Source organism: Hypanus sabinus, chromosome 20, assembly GCF_030144855.1.
Source record: "Hypanus sabinus isolate sHypSab1 chromosome 20, sHypSab1.hap1, whole genome shotgun sequence".
In the NCBI taxonomy this organism is placed as follows: Eukaryota; Metazoa; Chordata; class Chondrichthyes; order Myliobatiformes; family Dasyatidae; genus Hypanus; species Hypanus sabinus.
The window spans coordinates 52,429,171-52,445,380 of NC_082725.1; the positions used below are offsets into that span (position 1 = coordinate 52,429,171).

Below are 16,210 nucleotides of genomic sequence, written 5' to 3' on the forward strand. Positions count from 1 at the left end.
CTGTAGGTGGCAGTGGGTAACAAGGAACACCTGCACAACTTTTGACTGCAAGACGACACATTAGTCAGTCCAGGACTAGGCTGAGCTATGTAGTCTCAACCAGGTGCGATCCCTTTGTAGGTTTGGTGAAGGTGACACACAGTTTGACATCTTGTAATTGCTTCCATTAGAAGCCTGGAGATGATATTCAGATTACTGTCATCCAGCTGTATTGCTGATGCAGCCCGAACTAGTGTATAGGATGTCATGAAAAGTGCTGATAGCTTCTGAAAGATGGCCAACTGACCTGGGACAGACACATAGATTAGGCAGAGCAGAGCACTTCTGCTTCATTTAGCTTGTCTCCCTTCCTAATATATTCTCGTGTGGGTGCCTATTTTTGATAATAACCAGTGCCAAACATTCAAACCCTGGGTACACTAAAGGTTGATAAGCACAATACCTTTTCCTGGATCTCATTTTAAGAGGTGCTAAAATAAATACAGCACAAATTCACTGTCAAATCTATGAATCCTAGGAATCTGCCCGTAAAGCCATTTAGTACAAGAACTACACACTCCTGCACATCAATAATACACTTGTAAGTGGATCCGAACATTCCTAATAAAAGACCACCACCTGGCATGCTTTGAAATACGTTTGGAGACGGAATGCATCTTGTGCAATTTTAATCATTTAAAAAGATATACTGCATGGATTTAAAAATTGCAATACCTAAAGGCAATTTAATATCTCTCAAAGCAATAAGAAAAAAAAGAATCCAGCACCCAGAAGTTTAGCGATTTAGGTATTTCTGCTTCTAAAATCTGGTACAATTAATCAAAACACAGATTTTATAGTAATACAATCAAAAAGTGCAAAAATATGGCTTAGGACTGAATACTGTTACAAACAAATCCAGTCTCAGAAGAGAATTAACTCATCAAAAGAGCTCAGAACTCCAGGTTGGACAAAAATCTAAAATCAGTCTAAACCAACCATCCAACAGTGCATGTACTTAGGTAACAGTGTTATACCTCAAGTAATTCTTTGAAGATTCAAAAGGAAGACAAGATTTGTTTCACAATTTTAACACTGTTTCAATATTGTTCACAAGGTTCTGAAGTGCTTCTTTCAGGGTTCAACAAATTTGATCCCCTCATTTATACTGCTATTATTTCAGTTATCATTCATGTTCCTGAAAATTACTTGCAGGGAAGTAGTCTTCTGTCCGGAAGAGAGGTGCCACCTCAAATTTTTGCTGTTGCTTCTTTGGAAAGGATGGTTTCTACAAGAGAAAAACAAATTAAATAGGAGCAATCCATCTTTCAGTCACTTGCTTTTAAGCCTTCAACTTCAGCAAGATTAGTTACTTTGAATGTAAATAGCACATTCCCACAAACCAAAAGAAAGAATTCCTCTGAATTGAGCTACAATTTGAGTCAGTGCTCAAGTGACATTGTTGCTGCTAACGTCAAAGGAAGCTACCCATGACGTATCTAATTGTGTTGCGGACACCCCTTTCCCCAAAGTCAGCCGTCAAGTCATGGGATCTCCTGCCTCCAGCATGGATGTCAAAAAACTGACCCAGAAACCAAACATAGTAATTCTCACATTTTGCAAACCAGAAAAATAAAATTCATGAAATGTATTACAAACATTTTAGGGAACTTAAGATAAAGATTATAACATACAAGATTAAGATAATCAAATATAAATATACAAGGAGTTAAAATAATCAATTCAGACATTATTTGGAATATTTTTGAGGTATTAGAATACAAGGTATAAAAATCTGATGTACAAATATCTGATGTCTGTGGTGTAAGTTGAAAATATGAAAAAAAGTGTAGGCAATCTATAGTAAAAAGCCTGAAAATAGATGCAGGTCAAGCAGAGTGGAAAACCCTTCATCATAAAGGATGTGAGTGTTACATGAACACATTAGCCCAAGACCAAAGGCTTTATCCCAATCTTTCTGCACGTGGCCGTGGATTTCTTCACTTTCTGAAAAGCAGCAAATAACATCATCTGCTGTAAGACATTGACTAATTATTTAAATATTAAGCCATCACTTTTTAATGTTATACCTTTTCATTCAGGTTTCCCCATCTACCTTAACCAATTCACAACTCATGTCTTTCAAGTTTCTATTGTTTAGATTTAAGATCCTAGTTTAAGGTGTTACGCCTGTGCCCAACTCTGAGGGGCCGAAGGGTCCCAAAGTAGCCCCCTCCTTTTTGAGAATCGAAGGATCACTATTGATTCGGGTCAGGAGACCCAGGAAATGAGAGAAAGACACGCAGAATCCGCAAAGGGGTTTGGAATGTCCTGGCCCTCAGCGATACAAAGCCATGGGAAGCGGCCATTGTCTCTTGGAGACGGAATTGTGTATTGAGTACTGTGCTTTGTGGAAGCCCTCAGGCAACGCGGGCTGTTTGGGGGATGGCATCATTCCACCCTGATTGACATCTGAGACCCCGTGAGTGGGGATAAAAGAGGGTCTGGGGAACAGCCCCTGGAGACGAACCTGGAGAAACGCTAGAAATCCCGTGACAGCGTTTAATAGCGACAGCTCGTGGGGCTCGCGTGCATCCTTTTCCTTGGCCTAGGAATTGGCGGGCGTCCACGGAACGGCTTAGCTAAAAGGACCGACTACAAAAACGGAACTCTCGAAGGATCGACATCATAAAAAGGAAAAGCTGGCAAGTTTAAACATCTGTCTCTCTTGACTCCAACCAAAGGCTGCAGCCTGAACGTGCTAATGACTTTTATATTTCCATCGGACAATACATTATCCCCTAGACAACGATAGAGCTAGTTCTTATTGATTATTATTATACCCGCGCTTTTAGATTTAGTATTGATGACGTATATTATCTGTATGTTTGCATTGATCTTATTTTTGTGTATTTTTATCAATAAATACTGTTCACGGACCTCTCTACCTTTGCTGGTAAGTGACCCAGTTACGGGGTACGTAACAAAGGATCCAGTTTGCCTATCAGCCCTGACTAGGAGTTGAGGATGCCATCGTCTACCTCCTGAAGCATGTCTATGCCCACCTGGACAAGCCGGCGAGCACTGTGAGGGTCATGTTTTCTGACTTCTCCAGTGTGTTCAACACCATCCGCCCTGCTCTGCTGGGTGAGAAGCTGACAGCGATGCAGGTGGATGCTTCCCTGGTGTCATGGATTATTGATTACCTGACTGGCAGACCACAGTACGTGTGCTTGTAACACTGTGTGTCAGACAGGGTGGTCAGCAGCATTGGGGCTCCACAGGGGACTGTCCTGTCTCACTTTCTCTTCACCATCTACACCTCGGATTTCAACTACTACACAGAGTCTTGCCATCTTCAGAAGTTTTCTGATGACTCGGCCACAGTTGGATGCATCAGCAAGGGAGATGAGGCTGAGTACAGGGCTACGGTGGGAAACTTTGTCACATGGTGCAAGCAGAATCATCTGCAGCTTAATGTGGAAAAGATTAAGGAGCTGGTGGTGGACCTGAGGAGGGCTAAGGCACTGGTGACCCCTGTTTCCATCCAAGGGGTCAGTGTGGACATGGTGGAGGATTACAAATACCTTGGGATACGAATTGACGATAAACTGGACTGGTCAAAGAACACTGAGGCTGTCTGCAAGAAAGGTCAGAGCCATCTCTATTTCCTGAGGAGACTGAGGTCCTTTAACATCTGCCGGACGATGCTGAGGATGTTCTACGAGTCTGTGGTGGCCAGTGCTATCATGTTTGCTGTTGTGTGCTGGAGCAGCAGGCTGAGGGTAGCAGACACCAACAGAAACAACAAACTCATTCGTAAGGCCAGTGATGTTGTGGGGATGGAACTGGACTCTCTGACGGTGGTGTCTGAAAAGTTGCATGCCATCATGGACAATGTCTCCCATCCACTCCATAATGTACTGGTTAGGCACAGGAGTACATTCAGCCAGAGACTCATTCCACTGAGATGCAACACTGAGCGTCATAGGAAGTCATTCCTACCTGTGGCCATCAAACTTTACAACTCCTCCCTCGGAGTGTCAGACACCCTGAGCCAATAGGCTGGTCCTGGACTTATTTCCACTTGGCATATTTAACTTATTATTATTTAATTATTTATGGTTCTATATTGCTATATTTCTACACTATTCTTGGTTGGTGCCACTAACGAAACCCAATTTCCCTCGGGATCAATAAAGTATGTCTGTCTGTCTGTCTTAAGACTGAACTAAACTGCTTTCGGTCTTTGTTCAAAACCCTGTCCAGTCTTTTCCTTGTTTACCTTATCACTGGGCCACAATCATTAAGGATACACAGAAACACCTTTGTCATGATTACCCACAACACTAGTGCTCACCTACTCTACTCATACACTCACAAATCCGTGGCCAGATTTTGCACTACCTCAGTCTTAAAGTTGCAGATAATGCCACTGTAGCGGGCTACATTAGAAATAAGAGAATTGAATTACATGACATCCAGGAGGACCACAACCCTGTTGTAGGGTTGGAGGCTTGCGTGCCTCAGTGACTCATGGAGCTATGCTGGCTGGAGACAGGGCCTTGTGCTTTGGCTCATGGTAGGGTCACTCATGCTAAACAGATCAAAGGGTGACAGACTAAGAGTGACAGAGTTATATATCAGAAAAACTACCAGTTTACTGGGAGGTTTAATCCACCCTTTACTCAGCAAAGACAATGCACATAGTACACTGCACTAGCACATGCTAAGCCTTGGTGATAACCAGATTCCAAATTGAAAGGTATATTTATTCGTGCGTCTGATGTGGGAGTTAACTCTATAGTATAGAGTTGATGGGTATTCTTATGGAACACCATCCTGATGGATGTTTTAATCCTGCGTGTTCCTTTTGTCAACACTGAAGATCTAACACATCTTTCCAGCATTCGTATTTCAAGTTTAGAAGCTAGTTTTAGTTTAGATTCTTATATACGTTCATACTATTAATGGCTTGAAAACTACCATCACAAACAGCAAGACCATGAGTTCTTGTGCACAGATGATGCAGCAGTGTCGGTTGAGGGTGAGAAGGACATGTGGAAACAAAGCACAATTCTGAGATGCACAACACCCAAAGTCCAATTATTGCTCATTTGGTTTCCCCTTCAAACTCAATTAAGCAAATTCTAAATGAACTTACCACAAAACTAATTCCATTTTGTCTACAGTGTTAAATGATATCAATTGATCATCAACCTTTCCAGCATTAAAACGAGGCTGCTCCGAGCATAAGCCATCATTCCCTCAGACTTTAATCACCAGAGATTCTTTATTAAAAAAGCCAATATATTTTTATACCATTATTTTCAAATTAGTTTTCCATTTCTGCTATGACATAATATCTTTCTCAGTTTCTGAGGTGCTGATTTCACATTAGCTCCATTTTGCAACTTACCCTGCTCAGAGTTCTCACCCAGCTTGCCCTTCCAGAGCAATAAACAGCAAGTTGCACAAAACTTTAGACCAGGAGTTCCCAACCTGGGGTCCACAGACCCCTTGGTTAATGGTAGGGGTTCATGACATAAAAAGGTTGGGAGCCTCTACTTTAGATCAATAATTTTCCATTGTATTCATAGTTTCTCTGTTTTAATCTTTTTAATAAAGTTTTCTTTCTATCTCTTTCCATTTGATCAAACATACTGCCTTCGATTTAAAGAGATATTTGTGACTTCTAATCCACATCTCGTCTTAACTTACTTTCCCCCCCAATTATTGACGGATACAATATTGGTGGTTTCAGGTGTTCACTATTTTTAATCCATTTCTGTTCAAAGTTAGTTCATAATCAGTCCTTTTGCTCAGACTTTCAATAAAACTACTATGCACTGTTGAACAGTAGTGCTATTGAAGCTCCCACAAATAAATGTAATATTGTTACAACACAAAAAACTGAAGTGTTTTATTAAACATATTACTCACATTAAAGAATGCAGAAGAACTGAATGAATGCAAGATTTTTTTAAATGCACTTGGAAAGGTACCGAGCTCAGCTTCTGCTTGTGTTACTTGATCATCCAGCGAAGATAAATTCTTTCCAATCATCTTAACAAAGGCCTGAAAAGGGCATTATTAAATTATTTTAAGGCCTAAGTTTAATTATTTGAATATTCAATGACTTTTTTTATTCATCATTCCTTGAAAACATAGAACATAGAATAGTACAGCACAGTACTGGCCCTTTGGCCCACAATGTTGTGCCGACCCTTAAACCCTGCCTCACATATAACCCCTCACCTTAAATACTTCCGTATACCTGTCTAGTAGTCTCTTAAACTTCACTAGTGTATCTGCCTCCACTACTGACTCAGGCAGTGCATTCCACACACCAACCACTCTCTGAGTAAAAAACCTTCCTCTAATATCCCCCTTGAACTTCCCCCCTTTAAAGCCATGTCCTCTTGCACTGAGCAGTGGTACCCTGGGGAAGAGACGCTGGCTGTCCATTCTGACTATTCCTCTTAATATCTTGTACACCTCTATCATGTCTCCTCTCATCCTCCTTCTCTCCAAAGAGTAAAACCCTAGCTCCCTTAATCTCTGATCATAATGCATACTCTCTAAACCAGGCAGCATCCTGGTAACTCTCCTCTGTACCCTTTCCAGTGCTTCCACATCCTTCCTATAGTGAGGCAACCAGAACTGGACACAGTACTCCAAGTGTGGCCTAACTAGAATTTTATAGAGCTGCATCATTACCCCACGACTCTTAAAACTCTATCCCTTGACTTATGAAAGCTAACACCCCATAAGCTTTCTTAACTACCCTATCTACCTGCGAGGCAACTTTCAGGGATTGTGGACGTGTACCCCCAGATCCCTCTGCTCCTCCACACTACCAAGTATCCTGCCATTTACTCTGTATTGTGCCTTGGAGTTTGTCCTTCCAAAGTGTTCCACCTCACACTTCTCTGGGTTGAACTCCATCTGCCACTTCTCAGCCCACTTCTGCATCCTATCAGTGTCTCTCTGCAATCCTCAACTCTATCCACAACACCACCAACCTTTGTGTCATCTGCAAACTTGCCAACCCACCCTTCTACCCCCACATCCCAGGTCATTAATAAAAAAAAATCACGAAAAGTAGGGATCCCAGAACTGATCTTTGTGGGACACCACTAGTCACAACCCTCCAATCCAAATGTACTCCCTCCACCATGACCCTCTGCTTTCTGCAGGAAAGCCAATTCTGAATCCACCTGGCCAAACTTCCCTGGATCCCATGCCTTCTGACTTTCTGAATAAGCCTATCGTGTGGAACCTTATCAAATGCCTTACTAAAATCCATGTAGATCACATCCACTGCACTACCCTCATCTATATGCCTGGTCACCTCCTCAAAAAACTCTATCAGGCTTGTTAGACAAAATCTGCCCTTCACAAAGCCATGCTGACTGTCCCTGATCAGACCATGATTCTTTAAATGCCCATAGATCCTATTTCTAAGAATCTTTTCCAACAGCTTTCCCACCACAGACATAAGGCTCACTGGTCTATAATTACCCGGACTATCCCTACTACTTTTTTGAAAAAGGGAACATTTGCCTCCCTCCAATCCACCGGAACCATTCCTGTGGACAACGGGGACATAAAGATCCTAGCCAGAGGCTCAGCAATCTCCTCCCTCGCCTTGTGGAGCAGCCTGGGGAATATTCTGTCAGGCACCGGGGACTTATCCGTCCTAATGTATTTTAACAACTCCAACACCTCCTCTCCCTTAATATCAACATGCTCCAGAACATCAACCGCACTCATATTGTCCTCACCGTCATCAAGTTCCCTCTCACTGGTGAATACCGAAGAGAAGTATTCATTGAGGACCTCACTCACTTCCACAGCCTCCAGGCACATCTTCTCACTTTTATCTCTAATCGGTCTTATCTTCACTCCTGTCATCCTTTTGTTCATCACATAATTGAAGAATGCCTTGGGGTTTTCCTTTACCCTACTCACCAAGGCCTTATCATGCCCCCTTCTTGCTCTCCTCAGCCCCTTCTTAGGCTCCTTTCTTGCTACCCTATATTCCTCAATAGCCCCATCTGATCCTTGCTTCCTAAACCTCATGTATTCTGCCTTCTTCCATCTGACTAGATTCTCCACCTCACTTGTCACCCATGGTTCCTTCACTCTATCATTTTTTATCTTCCTTACCAGGACAAATTTATCCCTAACATCCTGCAAGAGATCCCTAAACATCGACCACATGTCCATAGTACATTTCCCTGCAAAAACATCATTCCAATTCATACCTGCAAGTTCTAGCCTTATAGCCTCATAATTTTCCCTTCCCCAATTAAAAATTTTCCTGTCCTCTCTGATTCTGTCCTTTTCCATGATAATGCTAAAGGTCAGGGAGCGGTGATCACTGTCCCCTAGATGCTCACCCGCTGACAGATCTGTGACCTGACCCGGTTCGTTACCCAATACTAGATCTAGTATGGTATTCCCCCTAGTCGGCCTGTCAACATACTGTGACAGGAATCCGTCCTGGACACACTTAACAAACTCTTCCCCATCTAAACCATTGGAACTAATCATGTCCCAATCATTATTAGGGATGTTAAAGTCACCCATGATAACAACCCTGTTATTTTTGCACCTTTCCAAAATCTGCCTCCCAATCTGCTCCTCGGTATCTCTGCTGCTCCCAATACAGTAACTGCTCCCTTCTGTTCCTGACTTCCACCCAAACTGACTTCAAAGAGGATCCTGCTACATTACCCACCCTTTCTGTAGCTGTAATAGTATTCCTGACCAGTAATGCCACCCCTTTTCCCCCCTCTGTATCCCTTTTAAAGCACTGAAATCCAGGAATATTGAGAATCCATTCCTGCCCTGGTGCCAGCCAAGTCTCTGTAATGGCCACTACATCATAATTCCATGTATGTATCCAAGCTCTCAGTTCATCATCTTTGTTCCTGATGCTTCTTGCATTGAAGTACACACACTTTAGCCCTTCTACCTTACTACCTTTACACCCTTTATTCTGCTTCTCTTTCCTCAAAGCCTCTTTTTATGTTAGATCTGGCTTTACTCCATGCACTATACTTACAGTTCTCACATGACCTTTATCCTCTTCCACCTCACCATCTGCTCTAGCACTCTGGTTCCCTTCCCCCCTGAAAATCTAGTTTAAACCCCAGCACTAACAAACCTTCCCACAAGGATATTAGTCCCCCTCGAGTTCAGGTGCAACCCATCCCATCGGAACAGGTCTCACCTTCCCTGGAACAAGGCCCAATTGTCCAGAAACATGAGGCCTTCCCTCCTGCACCAGCTCCTTAGCCATGTATTTAGCTGCATTATCTTCCTATTTCTACCCTCACTAGCATGTGGCACTGGTAGCAATCCTGAGATTGCAACCCTGGAGGTCCTGTCCTTCAGCTTTGCACCTAAATCCCTAAACTCTCTTTGCAGGACCTCCTCCTTCTTCCTATCCACGTCATTGACCACTACATCTGGCTGCTCACCCTCCCTCTTGAGAATACTGAGAACTCGAAAATAAACTGAATTGCTGATAAAAAAATTGCTTGTATCTCAGAGTCATGTCTGACCAACATCCATGTACAAGAAATTTCTATTTTTTGAATATTACATTGAAAATACACGGAAAATTAAAAAAAATTATTCATTCATCTAAGGGTCAACTTTTACTGCAATATTATGTGAAAACTATCTAAAATAAAGAAGACATCTACAGAAGATTTGAAACCTTCAACACATCTTGAACTACTGGACAACTATTAAAATACTTTTGAAATGTGGTCAATAATGCAAGAGAATAAGAATAAATTCTTTCCAATCATCTCCAACGGAAAAAGAAATGTTGAGCAGTGGGAGCAGCATCCCTGCTCTTTGAAATGGTTGCTATGGACTCTTTTGCATACAACAGAGGCAATTTTGTCTTCCATTTAATATCCCCATTTGCAATGATACAAGCCAATCCTCCATTAGTCCCTCAAAACAACACCAGAGAACAGATTTAGGTACTGGTGTGACTCTTTCAACTTAAGCCTTCACATGTTGGCTCTGAAACAAGTTGAATTACTTACTGAACCATTGTGGACATCATATAACCGGTATAAAAATCTGAAGTATTTTCCCTTTCTTGGTATAGGAATGGAAAGCTTTTTAAAGTGGTAGAATAATTGAAAAACAGGACACATACTTAAGGTAATTGGACAACGAGCTGATCTTTTAAAAAATGTAATAACATGTAATGTTTTGGAATATTCTTTGTGCAAATGCTACAGGCAAATTCAACAAGTAGCCTTAAGAAAATAACTCCAGGGTTGTGGGAAGAGAGAACAAATTCAACAGCAGTACCAGATGTCACACTTCTCTGAATGTTCAACTGATCCTTAAACGGAAGCTCACAAAGATAATTTCCAATGTGGATGTAGAATGGGAACTTAAGGAGTGAGTGCCCTGTACAGGAATCCTTCCAATAGCGTGCCTGTTATTACACTGTCACTAAATCGAAGCCAGACCTTCTACAAATTCAAAATACATGCTAACTACTCACCTCAAGTTTATCAATCTTTTTGTACATTTGCTTCATTTCATCAGCTTTAGCATGGATTTCAGGGATATTTTCATTCATTATTTGTGAAGAATCATTTCGAATCTACAATAGAAAAGGGTGTTTCAGCCTATTAATTGTATTTTCTGCATTTCTGGAGGTTAAAACAATAACGCACTTGTACGATAGCAACTTGAAACATTAACACATTGTTCAAGGAAGCTGCAAAAGTTAGCTCTTGCCTTGAAACTCTAACAAACATTTGGTAAATTCCAAGTCCTTGTGACATCTACCTTTTAAGTCCATCTATCTTTGCAGTGAAATCAAGTCATATTTCGTTTAGGCCTGGGATGAGGCATTCCCGCTTAAGAAAATGTGTTCAAGGCATCTAATTTTAAAATATCACCCACTGATTATGGAATGAAACTGATGCTGCTCATGGAGAATCTGCACAAAATAGGATTAGCACAGCAGAAGATATAACCAAAGCACGAGTAAAGGGCAAAAATAAAAGAGGTTAAGCAACTTACCATGTCCAACATCCCACAGAATTCATCCACTCTGGTAAGCATTTCTTCTAAACACGTCTCCAACTGCTGAACCTGCAATTCAAAAAAACAAACTGTGTCCATAGTATCTGAAAATGATGTCCAAACTCCTCTGAAAATGAAAGGACTTCTTAGATATCCAGTGTTCCATTTGCTTTCCTATTATTTTGCCTTCTCTTATTCAATCATGGCATTATAGACTGACTTCCCTTGTGCTATTTTAGGAAGCTACGGGTTTCTAGCCTTCAAGAGGACCACAACCTTGTCATGATTTCATGATTTGGCTCTTGGTAGGGTCACCCATGCCAAAGGGCAGAGGCCAGACAAAGAGCAGGCCACTGGTCCTCCATGTTTGGGGGTTCACCTGAGGTCTAACAACCCCGACTGGTAAAACAGAACTGTTAAGAGAAACAGCAATGAAGACTCATTCAACATCCGAGTGCAACAGTATTCCTGAGTCTCCACCTGGGACTTGCATGACTGACAGTACTGAACATCCAGAAGAAGCTACTGACACAATGAAGGGAGTTCTGAACACCAGCAGAGATGGAGGATGTTCATTGCTGCCCTAAACCCCAGTGGCGTAACAACCAGTAAGTAAATGGGTTTCTAGTAAATATCCCAACTCTACTGAATCAAAGAAATTTGTGAAATAGTTGGAGACTCCAAGATAATTCTTTGGATATTAGTTATTGATCAATAGAAGAAGGGATGGAAATGGGAAAATACAAGTAATTAGTAATTCAAATAATGAGTTAGGCATTGGAAGAGGCAATAAAGAAAGTTCAACCCCTCTTTAAGTTGTTTACACCTAAATGAAGCTGTGCGTCCACAATGCAGCAGATCCATAAAGCACTTAAGTGGGAAGAGGAACTGTATTTGTTAAACCTGATTAGTTAAATTCTTCTACAAGTCTTTTCTGAATATTTGTCATCTTTAAGTTTCCTGGGTTAGGGATATAATTTTTTCCCCCACTATTTCTTTAAGATGGAGAAAATCATCAATCTGGCCCGGGTAACAGAGCAATCATATTCTCCGCTAATTTTCGCATCCCCAGTCATTCCAGGCAGTAGTTGTAACTTACAATGGCAAAGCCCTTATGTCTTCAGAATATGGGAGGAAAACGAAGCACGTGGGAAAACCATGTACAAGCTTCACTAGGACAGCAAGACAGGCCAGGACCAGAGCTCAGCTGAGCAAGTTGTACTACCAGCTGGTGAACACAGGAGGTCTTTAAGCTTCTGTACAAGATACAGATCTTGCAAAAATGTTTCCAGTAGTTCAGAAGTAAATACTAATGGAATATCCTCCTCTTAAACTGATAATTGCTGGCATGCCCCAGTTAACAGCAACTACCAGAACAGGAAGGGAATTGTTTACTATTTGGAACTGTAAAGAAGTGTTCAGTTTGCTGCAGCCCTGGAACTAATGCTGACAGTACAATCCATACCTAAACTAGGAGAGCAGTTTGTTGTCCAACAGCTGATTCAGGCACACTCCTGATGCTGCTATGTTGCTTTTGTTACCCTGCACACATTATATTTTCATTATTTTAATAGTATATAACAATTTTACAGTAATTATGTATTATGAACAAGTGTAGGACAAAGACAGTTACCAGTAGCACATAAATGTACAGTTGGGACTGTGCCAAAGACTGGGGGGGGGGGGGCCGAGATAGTGATAGTTTAGGAAAGTTTAAAGTACACCTTATAGCTCTATACACGAAATTATTAACATATTATATCAATCTACTTTCAGGATACATGTACAAGCTGTATCGTGGTGTAAATTGATTTCATGTTTAGACCTGGGTCCCATCTCCAAGCTATCTCATTACATAGATGCAGACAATAGAAATCCGAAACTGTTTCAGTCTCAACTATTTCGAATAAGGGGTGCTCAACTGGACTTATAGCTATATTTATTGGAGGCAGATATCCCAACCACCACAGTCGACCTCAACGTGTCATCGTCACGGTGCTATTTGCGAGATCTTACTCCGGTGACTATACTGCAAAAGTTAATCACTGGCCCCAAAACGCTCGACAGGCAGTACGGTTACCGCAGTAAACAGCTTGAAAGAGTTATTAAAGCTTCCCTACATTTTGCAGAAACAGCGCGGTTTAGGAACCGGACCGTAAACTGAAGTCCTAAACTTTCCAGGAAGAAGAAAGTAAAGAATGGAGGTGTAGCCCTGAGCCCTGTTCACATGATCTACAGACGTTGGGACCCCAGCGCCGGGACTTACCTCCTGCTCAACGCTGGGTGTTAAACACTCCGAGTAGAAGCAGGCCGTCCGCTGCAGCAGCACCTCCTGTTCGCTCGCCACTCCGGACGCGCCCGACTCGGGGCCTTCTTCCTGCGCGATAACTCGGCCGTCCGAACGCTCACCAGAATCAGCACCATTCAGGACCCCGAGCCCCGCTTCCGCCATCGCACCCACTCAACTGATCGCCTGCGGGTCCGGACAGCCCGCCTCCCCCATCAGCATTGGCCAATCCGCTTGAACCTGCCCAACCATCTTCTCTCCAATTGGTCACGCCGAGTTCTCATAGCCCCGCCCAGTTCTCCTGGTCCCGCTCTGGTCCGAGCAAACACACACACAATGCTGGAGGAACTCGGCAGCATCTGGAAAAGAGTAAACCGTCAACATTTCTAGCTGAGACCCTTCATCAGGACTGCAGAAACCATGAGAAGTTAGTGCAAGAAGGTAGGGAGAGAGGAGGAAGAAGTACAAGGTGGTAGGTGATAGGTTAAGTGGGGAGGGAGTGAAGTAAAGAGCTGGGAAGCTGATAGGTGAAAGAGGTAAAGGGCTGGAGAAGGGGGAATATAATAGGGAAGGGGGAGGAGTACCTGAGGGAGGTGACGGGCAGGTAAGGAGATGAGGTAAGCTTCCCAGAAGAATATAAGAGCAAGGATGTGAGGTGAGGCTTTATAAGACATTGGCCATATTACACTTGGAATATTGTGAGCAGTTTTGGGCCCCTGAATTGAGAAAAGATGTGCTGGCATTTGAGAAGGTCCAGAGGACGTTTTCAAGAATTATTCCAGGAATGAAAGGGTTAATACACACAGTGGAGTTTAGAAGAATGATTTAGTCAAAACTTATCAGGTATTGAAGTGCCTGGATAGCATGGATGTGGGGAGGATGTTTCCTATAGTGGGTGAGTCTAGGATCAGAGGGCACAGCCTCTGAATAGAGGGTCGTCCATTTATAACAGAGATGAGGAATAATTTCTTTAGCCTGAGGGCAATGAATCAGTCAAATTCATAACCACAGACGGCTGTGGAAGTCAAGTATTTGCGTATATGTAAAGTGGAGGTTGTTAGGTTCTTGATTAGTCAAAGAGAAGGCAGGAAAGTGGGGTTGAGAAGGGCAATAAATCACTATGGAATGGCAGAGTAGACTTGATGGGCCAAATGGCCAATTTCTGCTCCTATGTCTTATGCAATACAAGATGCACTAATACTTTCAGCCTATGGAAACCAGCCATTGAATGTGTGACATCGTGATTATGTACCATTGTAATTAAGCAAGGAAAGGGACAAACGAATGCTCATTTTAATTGACTCACAAACACTGTGGTTATCATAGAGGCATTCTATGTATTTCTCAACATTTCACTTGGATTTCTGTAAAACAAAGGGCCAATTTGTAAGCTAGGAGCAGCCTGCATAATGTTTCATTCCTTGCCGGGAGAACATACTAAACTTTAGTGTGAGAGCAAATTGACTGCCTTGGTGGCTGTGGCCATAGACATCAGTTCCTGGAGCAGCTGCACGCCTTGGCTGTGGACTCACTTTTGGAGACTCTGCAGTTTGATGTTTAATGTTCTGTGTGTTATTCACTTTTTGTTGTTTGTGTGATTTTTTTTGTTGCACTTTTTTTGGCCTTGTTTTATGGGGTTTTTTCTTTAAATGTTGATTTTTTGTTTGGTGGTTGCTTGCAAGAAGATAAATCAACAAGAAGGCTGACAAGAGTAGTCAAAGCCAATGAGAAGGCATATAATAGAATAAAAATTAGTGTGAAGTTCAAGGATTGCGAAGCTTTTAATAATCAACAGAAGGCAACGAAAGTGGTCATTGGCTACATTTAAGGCAGAGGTTATATATGCATATACCTTGATAATTGTTCTTTGAACTTTGAAATAGAGTGTATTGTTATTAATCTATTGTTGATGGTTTCCATTTGTTTGGAGATGAGGTGCAAACTCCAAAAACCAGTTAGTCACTTGTCCTTTGAAAAAAATGAAGATCAACCGCTTGAAATTGTCTTCGTTTGTAGCAAGCACTGACAATGTGATGTTTACAAGCTGGACAGCAGATTTAGTTGATAAGGGCTGTTGTGTGTATATTTAGAACATTGAGTAGTACAGCAGAGGAACAGACCATTTGGCCCACAATGTTGTGCTGAACCAGCTAAAAAGCAAATCAAAAACACCCAAACACTAATCCCTCCTACCTACACTATGTCCCTATCCCTCCATCTTCCAAACATTCATGTGCCTATACAAACGTCTCTTAAAAGCCTCTAATGTATTTGCGCATTCCAGGCATCCACCACTCTCAGAGTAAAAAAAACTTACCCCTCACATCCCTTAAACCTACACCTTCTCCACTTCATTACAGCCCTTTGGTATTAGACCCTGGGAAACAGATACTCCCTGTCTGCTCTGTCTGTGCCTCTCATAATCTTGTAAACCTCGATCAGAGCTTCCCTCTGCCCCTGGTGCTCCAGGGTAAACATTTCAAGTTTATCCAGCCTCTCATGATAGCATATGCTCTCTAAACCAGGCAGCATCCTGGTAAACCTCTTCTGCATCCTCTCCAAAGCATCAACATCCTTGTTATAATGGGGCGACCAGAATTGTACACAATATTCCAGATGTGGCCTAATCACATCTAGATTTGCAGGGGGCAGGGATCCAGATCCAGAGGGTTGGTCAGAAGGTGCATGGGGTTAAATGTGTAGAAGGTTTGGGTGATCTTAAGAAGGTCATCAAAATTCAGGGTGCAATTTGCCCGATGGAAGTTCAAGGAGCTGGGTTAGGTACAGTAGACAGTGTTTTAAGCAAAGAGAGGAGGAATGGGCTAAGAATTCTATACTTGAATGCGCGTAGTGTCAGAAATAAGACAG

The 16,210-nt window shown here is 42.1% G+C and overlaps 1 protein-coding gene across 1 annotated transcript; it reads right to left on the reverse strand.

Annotated features, from left to right (window-relative positions):
- Nucleotides 1–634: 634 nt before the first annotated feature.
- On the reverse strand, nucleotides 635–13,648 carry bloc1s4 (biogenesis of lysosomal organelles complex-1, subunit 4, cappuccino). Its single transcript, XM_059945513.1, has 5 exons — nucleotides 13,322–13,648; nucleotides 11,053–11,124; nucleotides 10,526–10,627; nucleotides 5,923–6,057; nucleotides 635–1,267 (listed from the first exon to the last, which is right to left on the reverse strand). The coding sequence occupies exons 1-5, from the start codon at nucleotides 13,505–13,507 to the stop codon at nucleotides 1,166–1,168; spliced, it is 597 nt and encodes a 198-aa protein (XP_059801496.1). The 5' UTR covers nucleotides 13,508–13,648; the 3' UTR covers nucleotides 635–1,165.
- Nucleotides 13,649–16,210: the final 2,562 nt, after the last annotated feature.